The sequence below is a fragment of the Neopelma chrysocephalum genome, unplaced genomic scaffold (assembly GCF_003984885.1).
Source record: "Neopelma chrysocephalum unplaced genomic scaffold, ASM398488v2 Primary Assembly neopelma1_102, whole genome shotgun sequence".
Taxonomy (NCBI): domain Eukaryota; kingdom Metazoa; phylum Chordata; class Aves; order Passeriformes; family Pipridae; genus Neopelma; species Neopelma chrysocephalum.
Window position 1 is genome coordinate 3,997,529 of NW_020897765.1, and position 19,228 is coordinate 4,016,756.

The 19,228-nt window shown below is 37.0% G+C and overlaps 1 protein-coding gene across 2 annotated transcripts in view; it reads right to left on the reverse strand.

Annotated features, from left to right (window-relative positions):
• Nucleotides 1-2,337: 2,337 nt before the first annotated feature.
• LOC113973510 (macrophage mannose receptor 1-like) overlaps nucleotides 2,338-19,228 on the reverse strand; it is a 60,557-nt gene continuing 43,666 nt past the window's right edge. For both annotated transcript variants that reach the window (XM_027695682.1, XM_027695683.1), the window contains exons 19-30: nucleotides 18,273-18,373; nucleotides 17,588-17,730; nucleotides 16,771-16,885; nucleotides 14,920-15,089; nucleotides 12,895-12,997; nucleotides 11,820-12,049; nucleotides 10,131-10,296; nucleotides 9,657-9,809; nucleotides 8,674-8,790; nucleotides 6,618-6,785; nucleotides 3,305-3,364; nucleotides 2,338-2,927 (exon numbers count right to left, since the gene is read on the reverse strand). In XM_027695682.1, coding sequence (XP_027551483.1) covers nucleotides 2,677-2,927; nucleotides 3,305-3,364; nucleotides 6,618-6,785; nucleotides 8,674-8,790; nucleotides 9,657-9,809; nucleotides 10,131-10,296; nucleotides 11,820-12,049; nucleotides 12,895-12,997; nucleotides 14,920-15,089; nucleotides 16,771-16,885; nucleotides 17,588-17,730; nucleotides 18,273-18,373 — 1,777 coding nt within the window. In that variant the 3' untranslated portion in view covers nucleotides 2,338-2,676. The remainder of the gene's footprint in view (nucleotides 2,928-3,304; nucleotides 3,365-6,617; nucleotides 6,786-8,673; nucleotides 8,791-9,656; nucleotides 9,810-10,130; nucleotides 10,297-11,819; nucleotides 12,050-12,894; nucleotides 12,998-14,919; nucleotides 15,090-16,770; nucleotides 16,886-17,587; nucleotides 17,731-18,272; nucleotides 18,374-19,228) is intronic.

Consider the following 19,228-nt stretch of genomic DNA (forward strand, 5'->3'; position numbering starts at 1 on the left):
ACAGCAAGAATATTTCAGAAAAGTGATAACCCAATTCCTCTATCAATGTATATAGATGCAACATACAGCCTGAAAACTCCCCTAAGTAGTGGCATCTACTCAGGAGACAAAATAAGAGATCACAATAACAACACCTCGGTTCTAAGGCAATGGATTGATCTCACTAGGAATAGCAGTCAGTAGCAGAAAATGGTTGAAAGAGTTGGTGAAGGATCAGAATATATAAAGTATCAAATTATAATGCATCCATGAGTCATATCCAATAAGACACATTTCTTTTTTTCAGTCAAATAGAGCAACATAGTTTCTCCATCTCAGCTACCAGGTAAAAGCCTTCCATTTAATCTTATGTTAATTAGATATTGGTTAAAGTATTCAAGCTTGTTTGTTTCTCTTTCATTCAAAAATTTCTATTAGGGTTTGTGTGAAGTGCTCATCTTCTGCTTACTACATGGAACTGTAATGATTTCCTGTGCTGTAAATGCCACTGCTTCCATGCTTTATCTTTTTAATGGGACATTTACTTCAATTCCATTGTATTGAAATAGGAGGGACAGCAAGCCATGCAGCTTACGTTTTCTCCTCTTCCAAAAATCTTTGTGGTCTTTTTCACTCACACTCTTTATAAAGTGAGCAAGCTAAGTAGCTCCATCTTCACAGTAGAGCTTTTTATTCGCAATCTCCTCTATTTTTTCTGTACCTGTTTGGACAGGAGAGCAGAACTGACACAGCATTTCACAGAACCAGCTACACCTACTGCCAGCTGTTAACTAGCATGGCATTTTTAATTCTCTTCAACTCAAAGATGATGGTGGATTTCAGGCAGTATAAAGCGGTGAATGAGCTCAGAATTATCCAGGCTCCAGTAGCTGGATTCTCTCCCTGATACTTTTTAGCAATGTATCTGGTAAGTATGGTAAAGAACCAGAAATGAGACATCCCCTCAATTTTTATCTTCTTTCCAACCATACCTTTGCATATATACATGGGATGAAATGTTACCTGGAAGAATCACTTGGTGAAACTTCTTTTGGGTAGAGACTGTATTTCTTTCCTCAACAGCCAGCACAGGGAGGTTGGCATTCTAGTCAGGGTCTCTAAGCCTTTCATTCTCCCATTCACATATCATTCTACCTGGCACTACCTCCCCACATAACTGAAACAACATTATCCTTAACATTATTAATCAGTCAGTCAGGAGCTTTCTGGCACACAAGCCACATCAGATAGTGTAAAGAACCATTAGAGGTACTGCTCCTTGAGAAAACATGCTTAAAAAACTGCAGCAATAGGAACAGAGCAAGGAAATAACCAGGAGAAAGGGAGCGGAGCCAGAGAAAAGGAGTTCTGAGACAAATTTTCCCATCTTACCTACACATGTATGTAACTTGAGATTTTTTACTTAAGCACTCAACTCACATTTTTGTTTTAGCTTTAAGCAGATAATCCTGGGAAAGATTCAGGAAAATATGGTTAATATAATACTTGGTCACAAGTTTTGGTGGAATGTCTCCACAGTGGTATCTTCTTTTTCACTTTATCCTCTTACAGTGTCTTATACAGACAAAACTATAAAATGAAAAACTATTTAAAAATGAAAGCTAGTTACTTTTTATTTCACAGAGCAAAACCTGAAGCCACAAAATCAAACCTTGTAAACCTTTGTGCAAGTGAGGAATCATGCATGATTCACATTTTACAGGATTTACAAAAATTAAGAATATAAACTCCACACTGGGGAATCTTAAGACTTCCATAAATAGTAGCTGATCTAGCCATTTTTGAGTAAATAAAATCAGTAGTAACTATTACATAAGTAAAGATAAATTGTTCTTGACTTGCTTGTTCTTGCAGCACACACCCCACAAACCTACGCTGCTTGAGAAGACATAGGAGAGCAGTACCAAATGCCATCACCACAACAGCTACCCAATGCTCCAAGAAACCCTCAGAACACATATAGGCAACATTCTTGCCCCTCCTCAGTAACTGTTGTGCTCATTAGAAGGAATTTTGGCCATGACCTTCATCACCTGTCACCAACAAAACCCATTTATGGCCAGCCAAAACTCAGGCAGTTAACATCAACCACACTTTTCCATTCCAGAGGCCTGCCCTCAGATTTTACCTGATTAAATCCTAGAATACATAAACTACAAGAACTACATACTTGGTTCTCTGTGTTGTGTGAAATTGTGGGAAGTGAAATATCATAAAGGGTTTTTTCCCCACATAGAAAGATGGTAGAATTAGAGAAATAGAGAGATGTTTGCTGAACAGCACTGAGCATCTGTTCATTGGCATGGTTTGAAATAAATCTGATACAAAAATTTGAAATCTTGTCAGCATTCCTCAACTGGAAGTTTTACTTCCTTTATTGCATCCATTTCTATTGTTCCATTTAATAGTCAACATTATCTCTTTTCTTAAGACCCACACTCACCAGTGTGATCATCAAATCCTGAGATATGAAATCCTGAGATATGAAATCTTACACCTTATACAATATCTAAAAGAAAGTAATTCCTTATATGACATCATACACACACTGAAACAGGCTACTACAGCAATTGCACATGAGAAATACCTTTGGCTTAATTCTAATTGCATACTTTTAGTAAAACAAGGCACATTTTATTTTATTACATTACATTTTATATTACACATTACATTACATTACAGTGTTGCATGTTCATTTCGTTCTATGTTGGTCACAAGATCCTTTGTGTCACCAGCTCCAGGAAATCCATCACTATTAAAATACAAATTGTTCTCAAAGCTGTCATTTGTTGGCAAGCAATTCTTTCTTCTTTTGTAGAAGAGATAGCCTGCAAGGCCACTTCCAGCTAGGAGGAGGAGAACAGCAATAACTACAGCTCCTGTTTTACCATGGTTCAGAATAAGAGCCTTCTTATCCGTTGTCATTGCTGAAAACAAATACAAAGAAATCAAGAGAATGCTACATACTCTTTATCTGATTACTGGAAACAATTTCTTTAGAATGCATGATATTTTAAGCAAAAGCACTTAATTTCAAAATAAAAAGAGACAAAGACAGCAGCATAAAATAAATTGATTTTAAGTTGTCAACATCTCATGCTTTATCACAAATTACTATTTTTTAAATCTGCATTTGCCACCAAATGGAGTATATTGTATAGTAGTATATACCACTAGGAAACAATATACTCCTAGGAATCAAGTATATCAGAAAATGTAAAAGACATAATACAGGATAGGATTTGTTCTGTTTATGATTTTATATGGGACTAGTTTTTGCCTACTTGAATGAAAATATTCTTACCCATTGTAGGTATTTCTGCTGGTGACATTTCAGTTGCTGGCAGCATTTCAGTTGCTGGCACTTGAAAATATTGAAAAACCATTATCTTTTTATATTATTAGGTTATTTATTTCTACATTATTTTTTTTCTATATTTGGAACATACTAAAAATCATGTCCAGATAAATATATGGTAATACAAGGCACTAAATACTTAAAACACTTTGGTTTAGTTTACACAAAGTTATATAAACCTAAGGCCCAGCACAATGGTCTAGCGTATTCTGGTCTCATATGTAGTCATTTACGTGAACTAGCAGAAAAGAAGAAACATCAAAAACTCCATGGAGACTGATCCAGACATCAGGGTAAAACCACAAGAAAATCTATACAGCATCTTCAGAATAAACATGGTCAAACGTAATCCTCAATATAATTACAAATTCTTACAGTATTTGTGACCTAAACATAGCAAGTATAATGAATTTGGTTTGCCAAGAGACCTTAATGGCTTACCTACGTAGACATTTGAAATCACTCATGAACTTCAGTTTCCCAGCAGATAACTAAACATCCAAACTAAAATGTTTGCAGCTCATTTAAAATTTCATTTTCTGGACCAAAAAAATCTGGCTTGCTGGGAAAACCGAACCACTGTTTAAAATCAAGATATGTATTTTCCCACGTGGACATAAAATTAGTCTATAACTAAATCTTCAATCAATGCATCATGTTTCATTCTAAAAAAGGTGAGCTCAGAAATTCAAATTATTTTTACCACTGAAATCTTCTCTGCAGTGCTGCCCAGTGACTGAACAGAGGCAGTGGGCACCAACTGAAACACGGGATGTTCCCTCTGAACATCAGGAAATGCCTTTTCATAACAAAGGTGACTGAACACTGGCACAGACTGACAAGGGAGGCTGTGAATTTGGATCCTTGGGTATATTCAAAACCCATCTGAACGTAGTCCTGGGCCACTGGCTATAGGTGTCCCTCTTTGAGAAGGGGGTTGGACCAGATGACCTCCAGAAGTCCTTTCTAGCCTCAGCTGTTTTGTGGTTCTGGGGTTTTGTGAAGATACCTTATGTCCAAAAGCACAGTGTAAAAACAGTCTCAGAAATGCAAGAAGGAATAGGAGGGAAAAACTGACGTTAGGTAAACTTTGGTTGCATTGCTTCATTTGATTTGACAATTTTTGGAATATTATAACATAGACACTTCTTCCTTGTTCTTCGCCAAGAACTGTTGATTGACCAAGTTTGGTGTAGCACTGATAATGTATGGTATGCACATTGCTCTTGAGTTTGATATGAGGTGACTGCTTGCTAAACTTACCTACGTGTTAAACAAGCAGCATATTAAGGGATATGAATCTACCATTCCCAAAAAATGAGAGTGAGACACCATGAACACTATAAAGAATCATAGAATGGTTTAGGTTGGAAAGGACCTTGAAGATCTCCTAGTTCTAAACCCCCTGCCATGGACAGGGACACCTTCCATTAGGTAAGGTTACTCAAAGCCCCATCCAAACCAGCCCTGAACGCCTCCAGGGATGGGGCATCCACAACTTATCTAGACAGCTTGTTCCAGTGTCTCACCACCCTCAAAGTGAAGAATTTCTTCCTAAAATCTGATGTAAAGCCATTATCCTTTGTCCTGTCAATACAGACCCTTGTAAAAGTCCCTCTCCAGCTCTCTTGTGGACCCCCTTTGGGTACTGGAAGGTGCTATAAGGTCTCCCCAGAGCCTTCTCTTCTCCAGGCTAAATAACTCCTCACTTACAAATAAAAATAGATAGTTTATGGAATAAACCTGCTACAGAATTTCGAATTACTCTGGTAAAAATTATCTCAATACATGGAACAGAAAATAGCATCTATTCAGTGGGAATACTTCAGTCCTTATTTTGTGCTTCAGTCTCTTCAGAAAACAGCAAACATAACCAGCCACAGCAAGGACAGCTCAGTAAAACCAGGCTTCTAAAATCCCATAGTCTATAGCTATTTAATAATTTGTTTAAATTCTGCAAAGGTAACATTGTCACAGTTCTGCAAAACTGTGCCAAGAAAAGCTGCATATATGTGACAATGTAGGACTAGATTGTGGCCTGTTCTTGAGTGAATGACTATATAGTCCTTGCAGTGACACTGACATTGGCTGAATCCATGGCATTCCAGATCAGTAAGCTAGACTGGCTGAAGCTAATTCTAGAAAAAAATAACTAGCTTTCATCTGCTTCAGCATGAAATGGCTCAGCATCAAAACTGGTAAATGCCAGTACCAGCACAAACAGCTGAATTAAATGGTCAAAAAGGAATGATTTTAACACTGGTTACCTACATCTATGAATATTCTAGATAGAGAATGAAAATAAAGTGCCTGTTTTTTGTCAATCACAGTGTAAAAAGACAGATAAGTAAACTCTGAATGGGTGGTTATATCAGATAGTTTGCAGTATTTCCTGTAGAAGATACAGTCATTATTACAAGAATTTGAGTAAGCAAGAATAATTTTACGAGAGCACATTTATAGAAAGGACAGCAGAATTTCTCTCATTTCCAGGACTGTAAAGGAAATGAGTATATTTCAGCTACTACATGCATTTCACTCTTCTCAGTAAACATTAGTAAGAGATTTTGATATTGCAATATATGCCGAAAGAAATTATTATGATGCCTTTTAGGAACACGGGTGCACTAGCTGTGAAATTTGCACATTCAGTTATTTCAGGACATTTTCAGTTTAGCGCTCAAACTATGTTACTTGCTTTGTGTTCTCCTGTTGTGAAAAGATGAATGAATGAAAAACAGAGACAAAAGATCCCAAACTGTTAATTAATTCTCAGTTCATAATTATTCAAATCACAGAAACAGTACTTCATACTCAGAAAATGAATGCATATGAGAGTGCATGCCAGAGGGAAATAAGCAAAATGTACTTCCTGGGTGGAGCAGAGGGGATACCCTGAGGAACGTGTTTTCATATAGATGAAACAAATTTGTGTATGCAAGGCACGGTACTTACACTGTGATTACTTAACCATTATCCATAAAGAACATGCAAACTCCTTAAGTGCATACACTAGGTACAGTTAAAATACAAATGTGTTCCTTTAAAAGCAATTCTAAAGAGACTCGAGCACTGGTCAGAACTTCAACTTACTGACAAAAGTTACTCTTTTTGTTGGCATGCAAATGTGCATCATTTGGCATTTTAAAAAACTCAAACCAGCCATCTAAAATGCATTGTGTGTAATGGCCATGTATTAATACTAATGTACAAGGAGCATACTCCATACAAAAAACAAATTCATAAATGCAGCACTTACTTTTTGGCTTTTTACAAACATAGCCTTTGTAGGAAGAGCAATAGATATTATTCCAGTACCCAGAGTCTGCGTACATTTCAACACAGTGCTCGTTTTCTTGAGGAGAAGGTTCTCCTACATTCCAGTTGACAAAATTCACTGCAGTGTTGTCTAGCCACAGCCATTCTCCTGATGAAAAAATATAGGGAAAAAAGATAAAATTAATTTCCTTATTGACATCTTCACATTCTCCACATTTATTGCCTTCTGAAGAAATTTATCTGTTGCCACTATGGGAGACAAACCACTAGACCATTTACATTCTTGTTCTGACACATGTTGCCACTAAGTTTTTATGCAAATTTTTTTTAAAATAGCAGACCAATCTGGCTTATAATGTTACAAAGGGAAAGCAGTTTAAAGTATCTCCCACAATTTATTGCAATGGTGTAACGTAAATTATTTACTCAGTTTATAGAAACAACTGATATCAAAATATAACTTAGCTTCACCAGAATGCTCTTTATTTCAGTAATTTGTAGGGAGGTTTTGTGTTACTCTTTTCAAAGCCTACACTGAAATCTTTCTAAGTCCAATTTTCTTTTCAGTTTCTGCTCCTTTCCACAAGCTTTACACACAGAATTTTCCTTTTTATAGGTCTGCTTCAAAAATCTTGTGATCGCTGTTGTACAGCTATGCTGGGACTTTCTGTCTCTTCCTTCCTGTTCCTTTTTTCTTTCTTTCTTTTAATAGGGATATTTATTTAGAATAAATGTGCCCCTTGTGACTCCAAGTTTTACTCAAGTAAATTCTTAGACTCAGCATGAAAGCTGTATTCTGTTTTCTTACAAGATTCTACATATTTTGTGTTTATTTGTTTGTTTTTAAATTCCTGCCACTCTTTGTGTCATAATATGACATCTAGATACAATCTGGATATGTACATGAAGATATGAAATTTAGTTATGCAGTTATGCTGAAATCACTATAATCATTATCTAGTGATATAATGAAGAGCTAAAGCAGCTCTTGTGTTTATGATTACTCTAAGAACTGTATTGTTCCGCACAGCTCTAGAAGCACTTTAAAAACCTGTTTTGTGTCAATTAACCACATGAGTAAACCCCAGCTTTTCTTTGTGTGTCATGCCTATAAATCACTACTTTCAAATTCTTTCTTCTACTGAAAACTTTCACTTTTCCTGGTTAAGATTCACTTAATGTAACTGAATACTTGTCTTCTCCCTAAGCAGTTTGTCACTGAAGTGCTTGAGTAGGCAGTTGTTAAAATCCCCTCCAGAACTCAAGAAAACCCCACCTCAAATCACTTGAACTATTCTGCAGCCCTGCCTCTGACAGTTATACTGGAAATTTTAGCCTGAACATTGCAAGACTGAAATAACTTTTAAGTCTACCATAAAGACAGAAGTATCTATTTAGTTGAATACTAATTGTATTAATGAAAATGTAATAATCAGCAAATGTAGAATTTAATTAAAGCAGCCTGTTTTCTATTCTGTCTTGCTTTACCCTCCCTAAAGTGAGGCAGAAAATATAAAAACTTGTGATACACAATTCCAAAGACCTGAACAATTCCATCTTCGAAGAGAAGCTGTTCTGAGGGCCAGCTGTAACTAAAGTGAGAGACTAGTGGTTCCAGGATGGTGATTCCAAAGACTAGAGGTGAAGTTAGTCCCATTATTCTGTAGCTCAAAAAATGAAGTATCTCAATGAAAAGCACATGGGTTCAGGGCCTCTTCATGTTTGAGAGGAACCATGGCTCAACTCCCAGTATGGTCCTGTCTCTACTCTGCTATATGCTCCTTTGTGCCTTACTTTGTTATGAATTACTTTTCTTCCTCTAAAATGAAGTTTCTGTACCTGGTCTTTCTGTTACATATTATTGGTTATCACTTGACTGAAGTTGACCAGCTTCTCCTGTGAGGATAATACATTACCTTTTCTAATTTCACCATTTAAGTATTACAGAAGTATAATGTGAAATTTTCAACACTTATGTCAAACAGCTTGTGGCAATTATTCACTAAACAAAAAGATGTCAAAATTAAAGAAATTACCATCCACATTTCTGTACATTCCTGTCCAAAAAGTTGATGTTTTCCCTTCAAGGGGTTCAATGCTGTAGGTGAGAAAGTTGGCTTCAGCTGAATCTTCAACTGAGACCAAAGAGGCACCTGGGAGACACAGGGGAAGAAAAATCTCTTAGAAATATCAGTATCACAGTGAAAAGCATTCTTATTGTCCTGTCAATATATGAGTTCATGAGAACCCAGGAATGAACTTGAGTACCAGCAGAGAGAGGGAGAGTCTTATCCAGGTCTATGTGTCTATATTTGACATGGGTTTCACTGGTAGGTTTATTATCAGCAAAGGCCTAGGGTGCAATTCACCTGATTTATGTCAAGATATACTTCTAGTGAAGAAAAATCTATATTCCGTTCCACTGGCAAAAAATGAACAAGATCTTTGCATAATCTAATGGGAGGTCAGACACCAAAGTCACATTGCCACCAATGCTATCAGCAACAATGCTACAGACATATGAAGCCCAGCATAACAAAATTTGCATCCCTTTACCAGAGAAAGAGGTTGAGAGAATGAAACTGTATAACAACCCTAGTTCACTAATAGATTATCCAGCCTAGAGAGCTATAGCTTTCATTACAGTGGCATAAAACTGCAATAATCAAGGGAGAAATTAGATCAAGAATAAAAAAGATATAAAATTCCATTAAAATAAGCACTAGTGATTGCTGTGAATGAGGCTGTCTACCTCCTATCAGGGTCAAAGTACAAATTTTCCACTTTCATGATCTCCACTCCAGGCCAAAAAGCTCCTCACGTGCCTGGTCCCATATGCGTGTCTTTGGTAGACCGCTATTTTCCATTACCTCCCAAATTAAGGCAATAATTGGATGCAACTTTCTTCTCCAACACTTGGACCATCCTTGAAATCACAAAAACCGCATATCACATGTTCGGCTTCCCACAGAGAGGAAAAACAAGTCAGAAAGATGTGCTGGTTAAGGAGGATACTCACCTAGTCGAAGACATTCTAAAGATGCCTGGGCCCAGTTTCTTGTAGATGAAGATTCAAAGTAGTAACAATGACCTCGGAAAGGGACCCAAGACCTGTGCCCTTCTGATTCAGGGCATTTTCCTGGAAGTTGAGGGGGCTCGGTGGGAGCTTGCACTGTTTAAAAAAAGTTAAAAAAATATATGACTAGTCCCTAACATTCATTGCCTCTTGATTTTTGAGGGGTTTTATTGGCATGCTTACTCAATAGCAGAATGACAGGACAATTATCTTTGAAAAATATATCTAACATTGTTGTTGGCAAGTGATAGCTATTCACAGTCCCACTAACCCTTTCTTACTATGTGTTTGCCCTCATTTTAGGGTAGCCTACCCCATCCAATCTAAGTAAATTTTAATGATTTCTATTTAACTCTAGAAATAAAACCTGGCATATCTGAAGAGATACTGATTGCAGTATCAGATTGAAGTTCTTACCGTCGGATCTTTTGCAAACAGAGAAGTAACTTTCATTGCAGAATCCTGTCTTCCAGGCTCCAGAAATGTCTAGATAGACACAGCCTATTTTCTGCTTTGGCTCCCCTTCAGCCCATTTGGTATACTTCATCCTCCAGTTATCAATCCACTCATAACTCCCACCAGTCTAAGAACAAAACACATTAACTGGAATGATTAAACTCTAAGCATTAACCGTTCTTTCATCAGTCAAATGCCTGTCTATGTAGTACCTTGTGCCAGAAGGTTGGGGTTTTTTTTTAGAAATCAAGAACTAATACTAATGGCTCCATCTTTGAAACTTTTGTTGTGACAAGCAGCAATTCATTGAGAAATATAGCAGTGCAACAAATGTTTTTCAGCAGAAGGAAATGCAGAGTAGGTGACATTGAGTTAATTCTGAACTTTTAATGTGGAACTAATAAGAATTTCATTTAAAATAATTTGTGGGAGCGAAATTCGGATGACTAATTTATGTACTATCTGTTTCCCCACAAATTTCAAGACACGTCGATTATTTTAACTTGAAGTGCATTTAAAACTGTAATCATTTTCCACCAAAGCTGGTGAACTCAGTGATTCATCCTGTTGATTAATGTTAGGGGAATCTTTTGGGTTTTAGGAAGTGGTGTGTTATGCTCAATCATTTGTTTTTTTCATGTGCTCAGCCAAATGGAGTGAGTGTGGGATAAGTGTCTGTGCCAAGAAGAAAAAGCGTTGTATTTTAACATGCAGAAAGTATCAAAATATTGAAGAACTGGGAGAGGGGAGACAAATAAAATTAAACTAGGTAAACCAAGTAATTATTTTGCTAATTATCCTAAAAATGTTTAAATAGTCATAGTAAGACCACCTTATTATATTTCTCAAAATTAGGTATTTTATTTAAAATAAGTGTTTTACTGTGTACATCTTAAAACATGTGGATTTTATACCAAATAGACCATTATACAAAGAGATATTTCAAGATCATAGCCTAAAATATCTTATTTGGAAGTGCACATAGTGGAATATTACAGAAATAGCATGGAAAGCATGTGTAATATATACAATTTAATCATATTAATAGAAGAGGCTGGTGAGGCCACACCTGGAGTACTGTGTCCAGTTCTGGGCTCCTCAGTTCAGGAAGGATATTGAGGTGCTGGAGCAGGTCCAGAGGAGAGCAACAAGGCTGGTGAAGGGACTCGAGTACAAGTCCTGTGAGGAGAGGTTGAGGGAGCTGGGGCTGTTCAGCCTGGAGAAGAGGAGGCTCAGGGGAGACCTCATCACTCTCTACAACTACTTGAAAGGAGGTTGTAGCCAGGTGGGGGTTGGTCTCTTCTCCCAGGCAACTATCAGTTAGACAAGAGGGCATGGTCTTAAGCTATGCCAGGGGAGGTTTAGGTTAGGTATTAGGAAGAACTTCTTTACAGAGAGGGTAATCAGCAATTGGAATGGGCTGCCCAGGGAAGTGGTGGATTCTCCGTCCCTGGAGGTTTTTAAGATGAGACTGGATGTGGCACTTAGTGCCATGGTCTAGTAACCACAGCAGAAGTGGATCAATGGTTGGACTTGATGATCTCAGAGGTCCCTTCCAACCTGGTTGATTCTATGATTCTATGAATTCTGATCCATAATACAGAAAAGTATTTAGGACCAATATGTAAACAATTAGTTTAACGTTCTTACCACATTACTATTTAGACCAATCCACATAGGCACCCCATATTTTAATATCTTCAGCCACAGGAATGAATGACTGTAGGGGTCTAAGATGCTGGAAAGGTCAAACTGATCACGTTTGCAGTTTTTTTGAGCATCCTCCCATGTCATTTTGGTATGGATGAACACATAACTGCTGTTACCATAACGGACAAGGTTGGATGGAGATAAGCTTGTAGAAGGCAGAAACGCAGCATCTGTAAAATAAAGGATAAAAAAAGACCGATATACTTGTTCAAAAGGGGATTATGATTTCGAGTGGTTTCAAATAAAATTAAAAAAAGATCTTCTTTCTTGATTTCATATTCCCTGACTTATAATCAGCATGGGTTAGATGCACTGTTCTTTAAGCCAGCAGTAGTAGTAAAAATCAATTACAAAGCTGTAGAAAGGAAAAGAGCTGCTTAAAGCAATCACTTATAAGCAGTAAAGGAGCATTCTGTATAGTTCTCAAGAATAGGATTGCTGAAATGATTCATAATTAGTTCATAATTTCTTTAAAAAATATTTTTCATCAAATGAAAGGTTTTGCAGAAACTGTGTTGTTTTCCAGGTATTTTTTGTGCCCAAGAAATTAAAAACTTCACAATAGACCACTTCTTAAAAATCAATCATATACTTAGAGGTTTTCAGTGCTTTATAGTCTCTTTTTTTGGAGGTGATTTCACTCAACTTCAGTGCAGATGAGTTACGGTGTCACTCCAGACAGTTCATGCTACGTGTACAAACAAGTATTTTCCAAAACATGTTTTGAAAGCCAGTATATTAAGAAAATGACAAAATCATGGAACAAAAGTCATACCAAAGATACAGATACAAATTCCAGCTCAGGAAGATAGCAACACAGCAGTTGCTGGGAAGGGTCAGGTGAGAGTAATGACTAACTGGACCTCTGACACATATGACCCTCGTGTTCCTGCCTGAAGAACAATTTGTGCATTTATCTTTATTGGAAGTGAAATTATGTTGAAATTCAGACAGCTAAGCAATTCCTTGAAAAAAACATGAGGTGTGACTGTGTTTTAACTAAAATGACAAGTACCTGCATCAATTTGGCATATATATCCTCTGCTGTTATCACAACTCAGATCAGCCCACTTTCCTGCTTCCTTAATAGGATTGTTTCTCATGACAACACAATCAGCCTCGAAGCAAAAAGATATAAAATCAGTTACTAATAGCTAGAAAAAGCAAATACAAAACTTTTTCTCCCTTTTACATTTTCAGACACAAATAATACTGTAATTTTACTTTCATATCTTTGTAACATTTAAGAACAGAGGTTTTATGATGTGGAAGTTCTATTCCTCTTACACTTCACAGATTGCTTAATGTTGCTTTCTCTTGCACAACACTGGGGTGAGTAAGCAGACCAGAGAAACTGCAGTATTCTCAATCTCCAGGCATATAGCATGGAGAGGAGTCACAGATAATTGAAAGAGAAATGAGATCAATTATTATAGAAAAGACTGATTAACTTTGCCCCAGAAAAAACCCTGGACCCTCAATGAACAATGCATCATTTCAGACATATCAGCCTCTTCGAATTTATTGTTGCAAGCTGTAATAGTACACTCAGCAGTTAGAATGGCTCCTGCCCAAAGGCAGCCATTTATTTGTCAGTACCACCCTCACAAGGACATTTCAGCTTCAGAACCTCAGAACCAAGCTTAGCACATATTAAACAAATACTGATGAATGCAAAAACCTGCATGGGTACAATGGTTTTGTGCAATGAAGCATACATATTTATTTTATTCTATTTACTTGTTCACTTTTTTCTGTCCAGGAGGAGATGCACAGATAAATACTTCACTTGCAAGTGAAAAGTGTTGAGATTTAAATCTTTCAAACTGAACAGTTGCATAGTATTTTGTTAACTATAATAACATTTTGTGCAAAGATCAAGCAAACTTAAAAATAAATCTGAAATTTATAAAATAGGGACTTAATAAGTTTTCATGTAAGACTTCATAGAAATCCTACTACTTTACATAAAAAGAGAAAATCATACATTGTTATTTTCAGAAGTGACATTTTAAAGATATTTTCTTTTAAACTCCAAATTCTCCCTGTTTTCTTCCTCCCTTAGAGACAAGAAGTTCACAGGTGATACTTTCAAAAACAGGAAAAAGGATATTATACATCAAAATAAGATTTCTACATTGAAAATGGCAGTCAAGAGAAATAGAGCTAGTACTATAATGTGCTGTAGTTCCAGAGTAGAGAACTATCTAAACATGTAAGATCAGAGATAGGAACTCTGTGACCTATCAGATCAGTTTGTTTGACAGGGAAATAGGGGAAGTGACTTTCGACTGGTTTTGTTTTTCTTTTTTTTCTTGTAACAACTGAATGGACGTCTTTTTATAGACTCGTGCCCTTCCTGCAAATGTGACTGACAGAATGTGCCTATTTGCTTCTATGTGAGACACCCCTCTTTGAGAGAAAAGTCTGTAAATGCCCCCTTGCAAGTTACACGCCAGCTGAGAAACCTGCAAAGTTCAGTCACAACTGTAACCTTCATGGATGCAGAGAACTGAAAACTGAAGCAAGTCTTGTATGAGCACCCCATGGATCCTGTCACCAACTGATATAGCAACTGCACAAGGGCTCAAAACCACTCACTCTACTTGGATTTATGTCTGACATGTATAAAAGTATGAAAGTAGTGAGACAAGGAGGAACATGTTTGAAATCACAAAAAATGCGTAACGGTAATCTGAAGCAAGATGGATGTTGGTCTCTTCTCTCCAGTAACAAGTGATAGGACAAGAGCAAATGACCTCAAGTTGTGCAAAGGGATTGGCACAACTAGATTGGATATTAGGAAAAATTTCATTATCAAAGCAGTCGTCAAGCACTCGAACAGGCTGCCCGGGGAAAAGTGGTTGAGTCACCATCCCTGGAGATATTTAAAAGATGTGTATGTGTGGCACTTAAAGACATGGTTTGGTGGTGCTGGGTTAGCAGTTGGACTTGATGATCTTAGAATTTTTACAAATCTAAGTGATTCTATGATTCTGTAAAATCAAATTTCAGTGAACAATTTGTAATTGTTATTTACCTGGCCATCATATGAGTATGAATTCCCATGTCCTGATGGGAAGCCTTTGGCCCAGTTTGTAAAGTAAACTCCTGTTCCATCTGTCCAGAGGAACCTCATTTCATGATTTATATCATTTAATCCAATCCATGTATCTGTATCAAAATCTTTCATATGAAAGGTGAGGAAAGCTAGAGTAGAAAAAAAGGCAAAGAGGAATAATTTTAATGAAGGACAATTTAAATATTTGGCCTCAGTGAGATCAGTGATATTGAATATGTTTTCTGAAATACATAGCATGCCATTGTTCTCAACACAAGAAGGTAAGATGAAAAGAAGGTGACTTTTGAGTTTGATGAACAGGAAAACAGATATATAACTGTGGCTTTGGGCAAAATACTTCAGCTAAGTACCTAACCTGTTACTGGGACAAATCCCAAAAGCATGACAGAAGTGGTTTTTATAATGTTACAAGGCACTTTTGAATCCCGTTCCCACTATTGACTTAGAAATATACAGCCATGGGGATCACATACATTTGTTATAGTCCCATCTGAGTGGTTGCCCTGCAATGATGCCAAACAGCACCACTGAGCACCTCCATTTGTGTATCTGCCCAAGTAGAGCTGTTCTAGAACAGCAAGGGTGTTTCCTCCCCCCCCGGATGCCTGGGCAATAGCCTACACTGCCTTAGCAGGCAACCGAATCACAAGTGACATGCTTCAGATAAGTCCCAACAAAACAAGCAAATCAGTTACCAAAGCTTTACACAGTCCAGGAGGGTGCTTATGTGTCTTAGCTTACATGGCTAGCTCACAAATAGAGCAGGCTAGGTCAGCTGGCATTCAGCAACCCACTAATCCACAATACATCGAACATTTTGATAAAGTGAATATATCATGGCTTATGCCAACTGCTACAGTCATTGTTATGAGGTTTTTTCCCTCTGCAAAGAATAGATGAATTTCTATCCGCCCTGTTAATCGTTCTCCTTCCCTCAGTATTTTTAAACATATGCAACTTACTCTTCCAGGAATGAAGCCTGTAGGTTTCTTTGCCATTGCTGTTCTGCCAGAAACTGTAACAGGAACTCAAGCCTTTACACCTTCACTTCCAGCAATTACAATAGTTTTCTGCTAATATTTTTATTGCTTATTTCTCTTTTACATAGAATTCAAGTCCTGTGCATGAACTAAGCACCTGAAATCTGTACTGCTGAAATTATTTTGGATAATAATCTAAATATGTTTGAAAAATGAAAGTTTGATTCTTCCCATCTTCACAAGTGGAAAACATAACTAATACTAAGTTCATGCCAGCCATTTAAATTCAAACTGTTTAATTGCTCAGATTACAACACAGACTTGCTCACACAACACTAGCTCCTCTAGTGAAAAGAGTGGCACATCTATGTCCTGAGTTCTGGGTAGGAGTATGAGCAGTCAAACGTGTTCCAAGTGCCCAGAGACAAATCCTGATCTAAAGGTGTTCTGCTAGATTTAATAGGAAAGCCATGCAGGGAGTTAATACCACCTAGTGAAACCACACTGTTTGCAATGGAAATTACTAGGTCTAGTTAGCATCACATGTAGGCAGGAAAAAACCCACTATTTTCACTGTCAGGACAATACACACACACACATATATGTGTGTGTGTGTGTGTGTATATATATATATATATAAAAGCCAACATTAAAATTTGGTAGATTCAGGTGAAGACTTCATTGCAAATTTCTAAAAATTATATGTTTTGGAACAGAAGTCAGTTGTACAATCATTATTCAGACCAGTTCATATTCACTCAAATACAACAGCCAACCTGTAAAGATTAAATATCATCTCATTTAGTTGCTGCAAAACTGTACACAGTACCTTGCACTTGTTCATTAGGGATAGTGGCCAGGTTTCCTCCTAAATTCATGCAAGCTGTTCGTGCAGCGTGCCAAGTGACACGTTCCTCTTCTGTAGATCCAAATATTTTGTAACACTAAAATATGAGCAAATTCTTTATATATTATCTTTATTCCACTATCACTCACAGTTGAAAACCACTGTTTTAAACAAAGCAGGATGGAGAAAAAGCAGTAAAGAAATCCATTTATCTGAAAAAAACATATTCAACTTAAAATGAGCTTTTTGTGCTGGTCCTGGTTCTTTATAAAATTAGAGGTCTCAATAAAGTCTTTTGCTCAACAAGAAACACACTAGATTTCATCTGAAATCCCCAGAAAATAAGTAAAACTTGAGTTTTTTTATGAATAGTCAGCTAATAGTGCCGTTATGCATGACTGATATTAGTCTGCCTGATTATTAATTTGACTCTACAAAGCATAGCATGTAAGTAAAGGTAAGGAAGATAAAATGTAGTCAATAAAAAACATTATCATTTGGTTAAAAACCATCAAGACATCAATATGTCAGGAATTCTAACTAAACTCTTTAGGAAATGCATATCAAAACATTTGAAGAGCTGACTAGAGAATGTCTTTCATCAACTGCAACTGAATATCCTTCATTAGAAGCATCAAAAAAGCACCTTTCCTGCAAAACAGTGGGCAAAGAAAGAAAAGCATGTGTCAACCAGCTCTCTGCAAATATTGATAGTATTTTACTCTAATAAGAAACAACATCATTAAATAATTCCCTTCTTTTGCCAAACATCCAGCATGCACTGTATTTGTTACGGTACCTTATTACGAAAGGAAAGCCAAGTTGGATGACATCCTCTTGGAGTTGAAAATGTTGTTGGAGGAACAGTTGAATTAATGGAACTGTTATGCCTTTCACATATGTAGGGATGTGGATAACCACAGTTTATATCATTCCAATATCCTGAGTGCAAGATAAATGGGGAACTGTATGACACCACACAGCTGCTTAAATGGAAATCGATTTCACTGATTCTCACACAAAGTACTTTTAGTTGAAAGATAAGATCAATCTGAATCTCTCTGTTTATTATCATTCGATATTAGTGTCTAGGAAAAATATGTCACTTTATACTCACTGTAATTACAGAATGTTAAAAGCTTTGCAGAATCAGGTACTAGAAATATAAATTTTATAGTGGCCCATTAGGTCAATTTTAATAAAAAAATAGATCAATTTTAATAAAAAATATATTTTTAATAAAAATTATCACAAAAGCAATCACAATTGCAGACCTCTATCAGAGCTTCTCCATGCCAAGCTGAAGGTAAGCACAAGAGTGCAAGACTAATAAGTCCTGAAAGTAATACTATGGTGTGCTGCTATAACTTAGTGCAGAAGAGAAAAAAAAAAGGTGGGGGGAAGGGGGGCCTCTCAAATGAAAAAAATGTGTTGTGACACAAACACACAAATAATGAAATTCATAAAAAAAATACAAAACTCACCTAAATTCTTATACATAACTACACAGTTTTCATCATTATTTGCGAAGTTAGGTTCATGTGGTGCCCATGCCAAATAATTCACTGGAGTGCCATCCATCCAGCTTAGGAAAAACAATCCGACAAAACATTTCTTTAACATCCAAATAGAATTTCTCCCATGTTACAAAAACTAATTTTCCAATATGCTTAATATAGCTGTTCACAGTTTAAAGTGCACAAGGTTTTTTGACCAACGTGCCTCTTTTTTAATTGCACGAAACCCACTCTCTGCACAAAGATGTAGGAGTGTGTGTTTTGCTCACTCTACATTTAAGCAATATGCTGACGCTGTTACAACTGATAGGACAATACTCAAAATAACCATCTGGGCCAATACCATTTCAGCGGGAGAAAGCCCAGATGCTCACCATACCCCCCAAGGCATACATTCCCTCTGCCTACTGCAGGGATAAAAGTTATTATTTGCAACACCGGTGAAATGTTTGACCGTTCTGCCATGCAGGGCAAAAGGGCATGACAAACCACCCATGGGGAAATTCTTGTGACAATGTCCTCCCTCAAGGTGAAATACAAACATTGATAAAGCTGTACATCCGTGCAGATTAGGCAATGAAGAACAAAATCATAGCCAGGCAAATTATTAGGAGACATATTTCTATTGGTCTGCAAGTGACAGAGGTGCCCAGGTTCATCTTTCAGGCACATACACAAGTTACTTAAAAGAATATTCACGTGAGGGCCCCTACAAAACCAATGGAAAGGCAGAGATTCCTCATTTTTAGCGGATCACCTAATTATCCTCTGGAGGTTCCTCATTGTCACTATGGACAATAAGGAGAACCAAAAACTACTAGGCACCTACCCAGGCATTTCAAAACACAGGCTGAACTGAATCCAGGCCTGAATAAACATCATGTGTAAAAATTAATGTGGTGCTGCACACTGACATTCAGAAA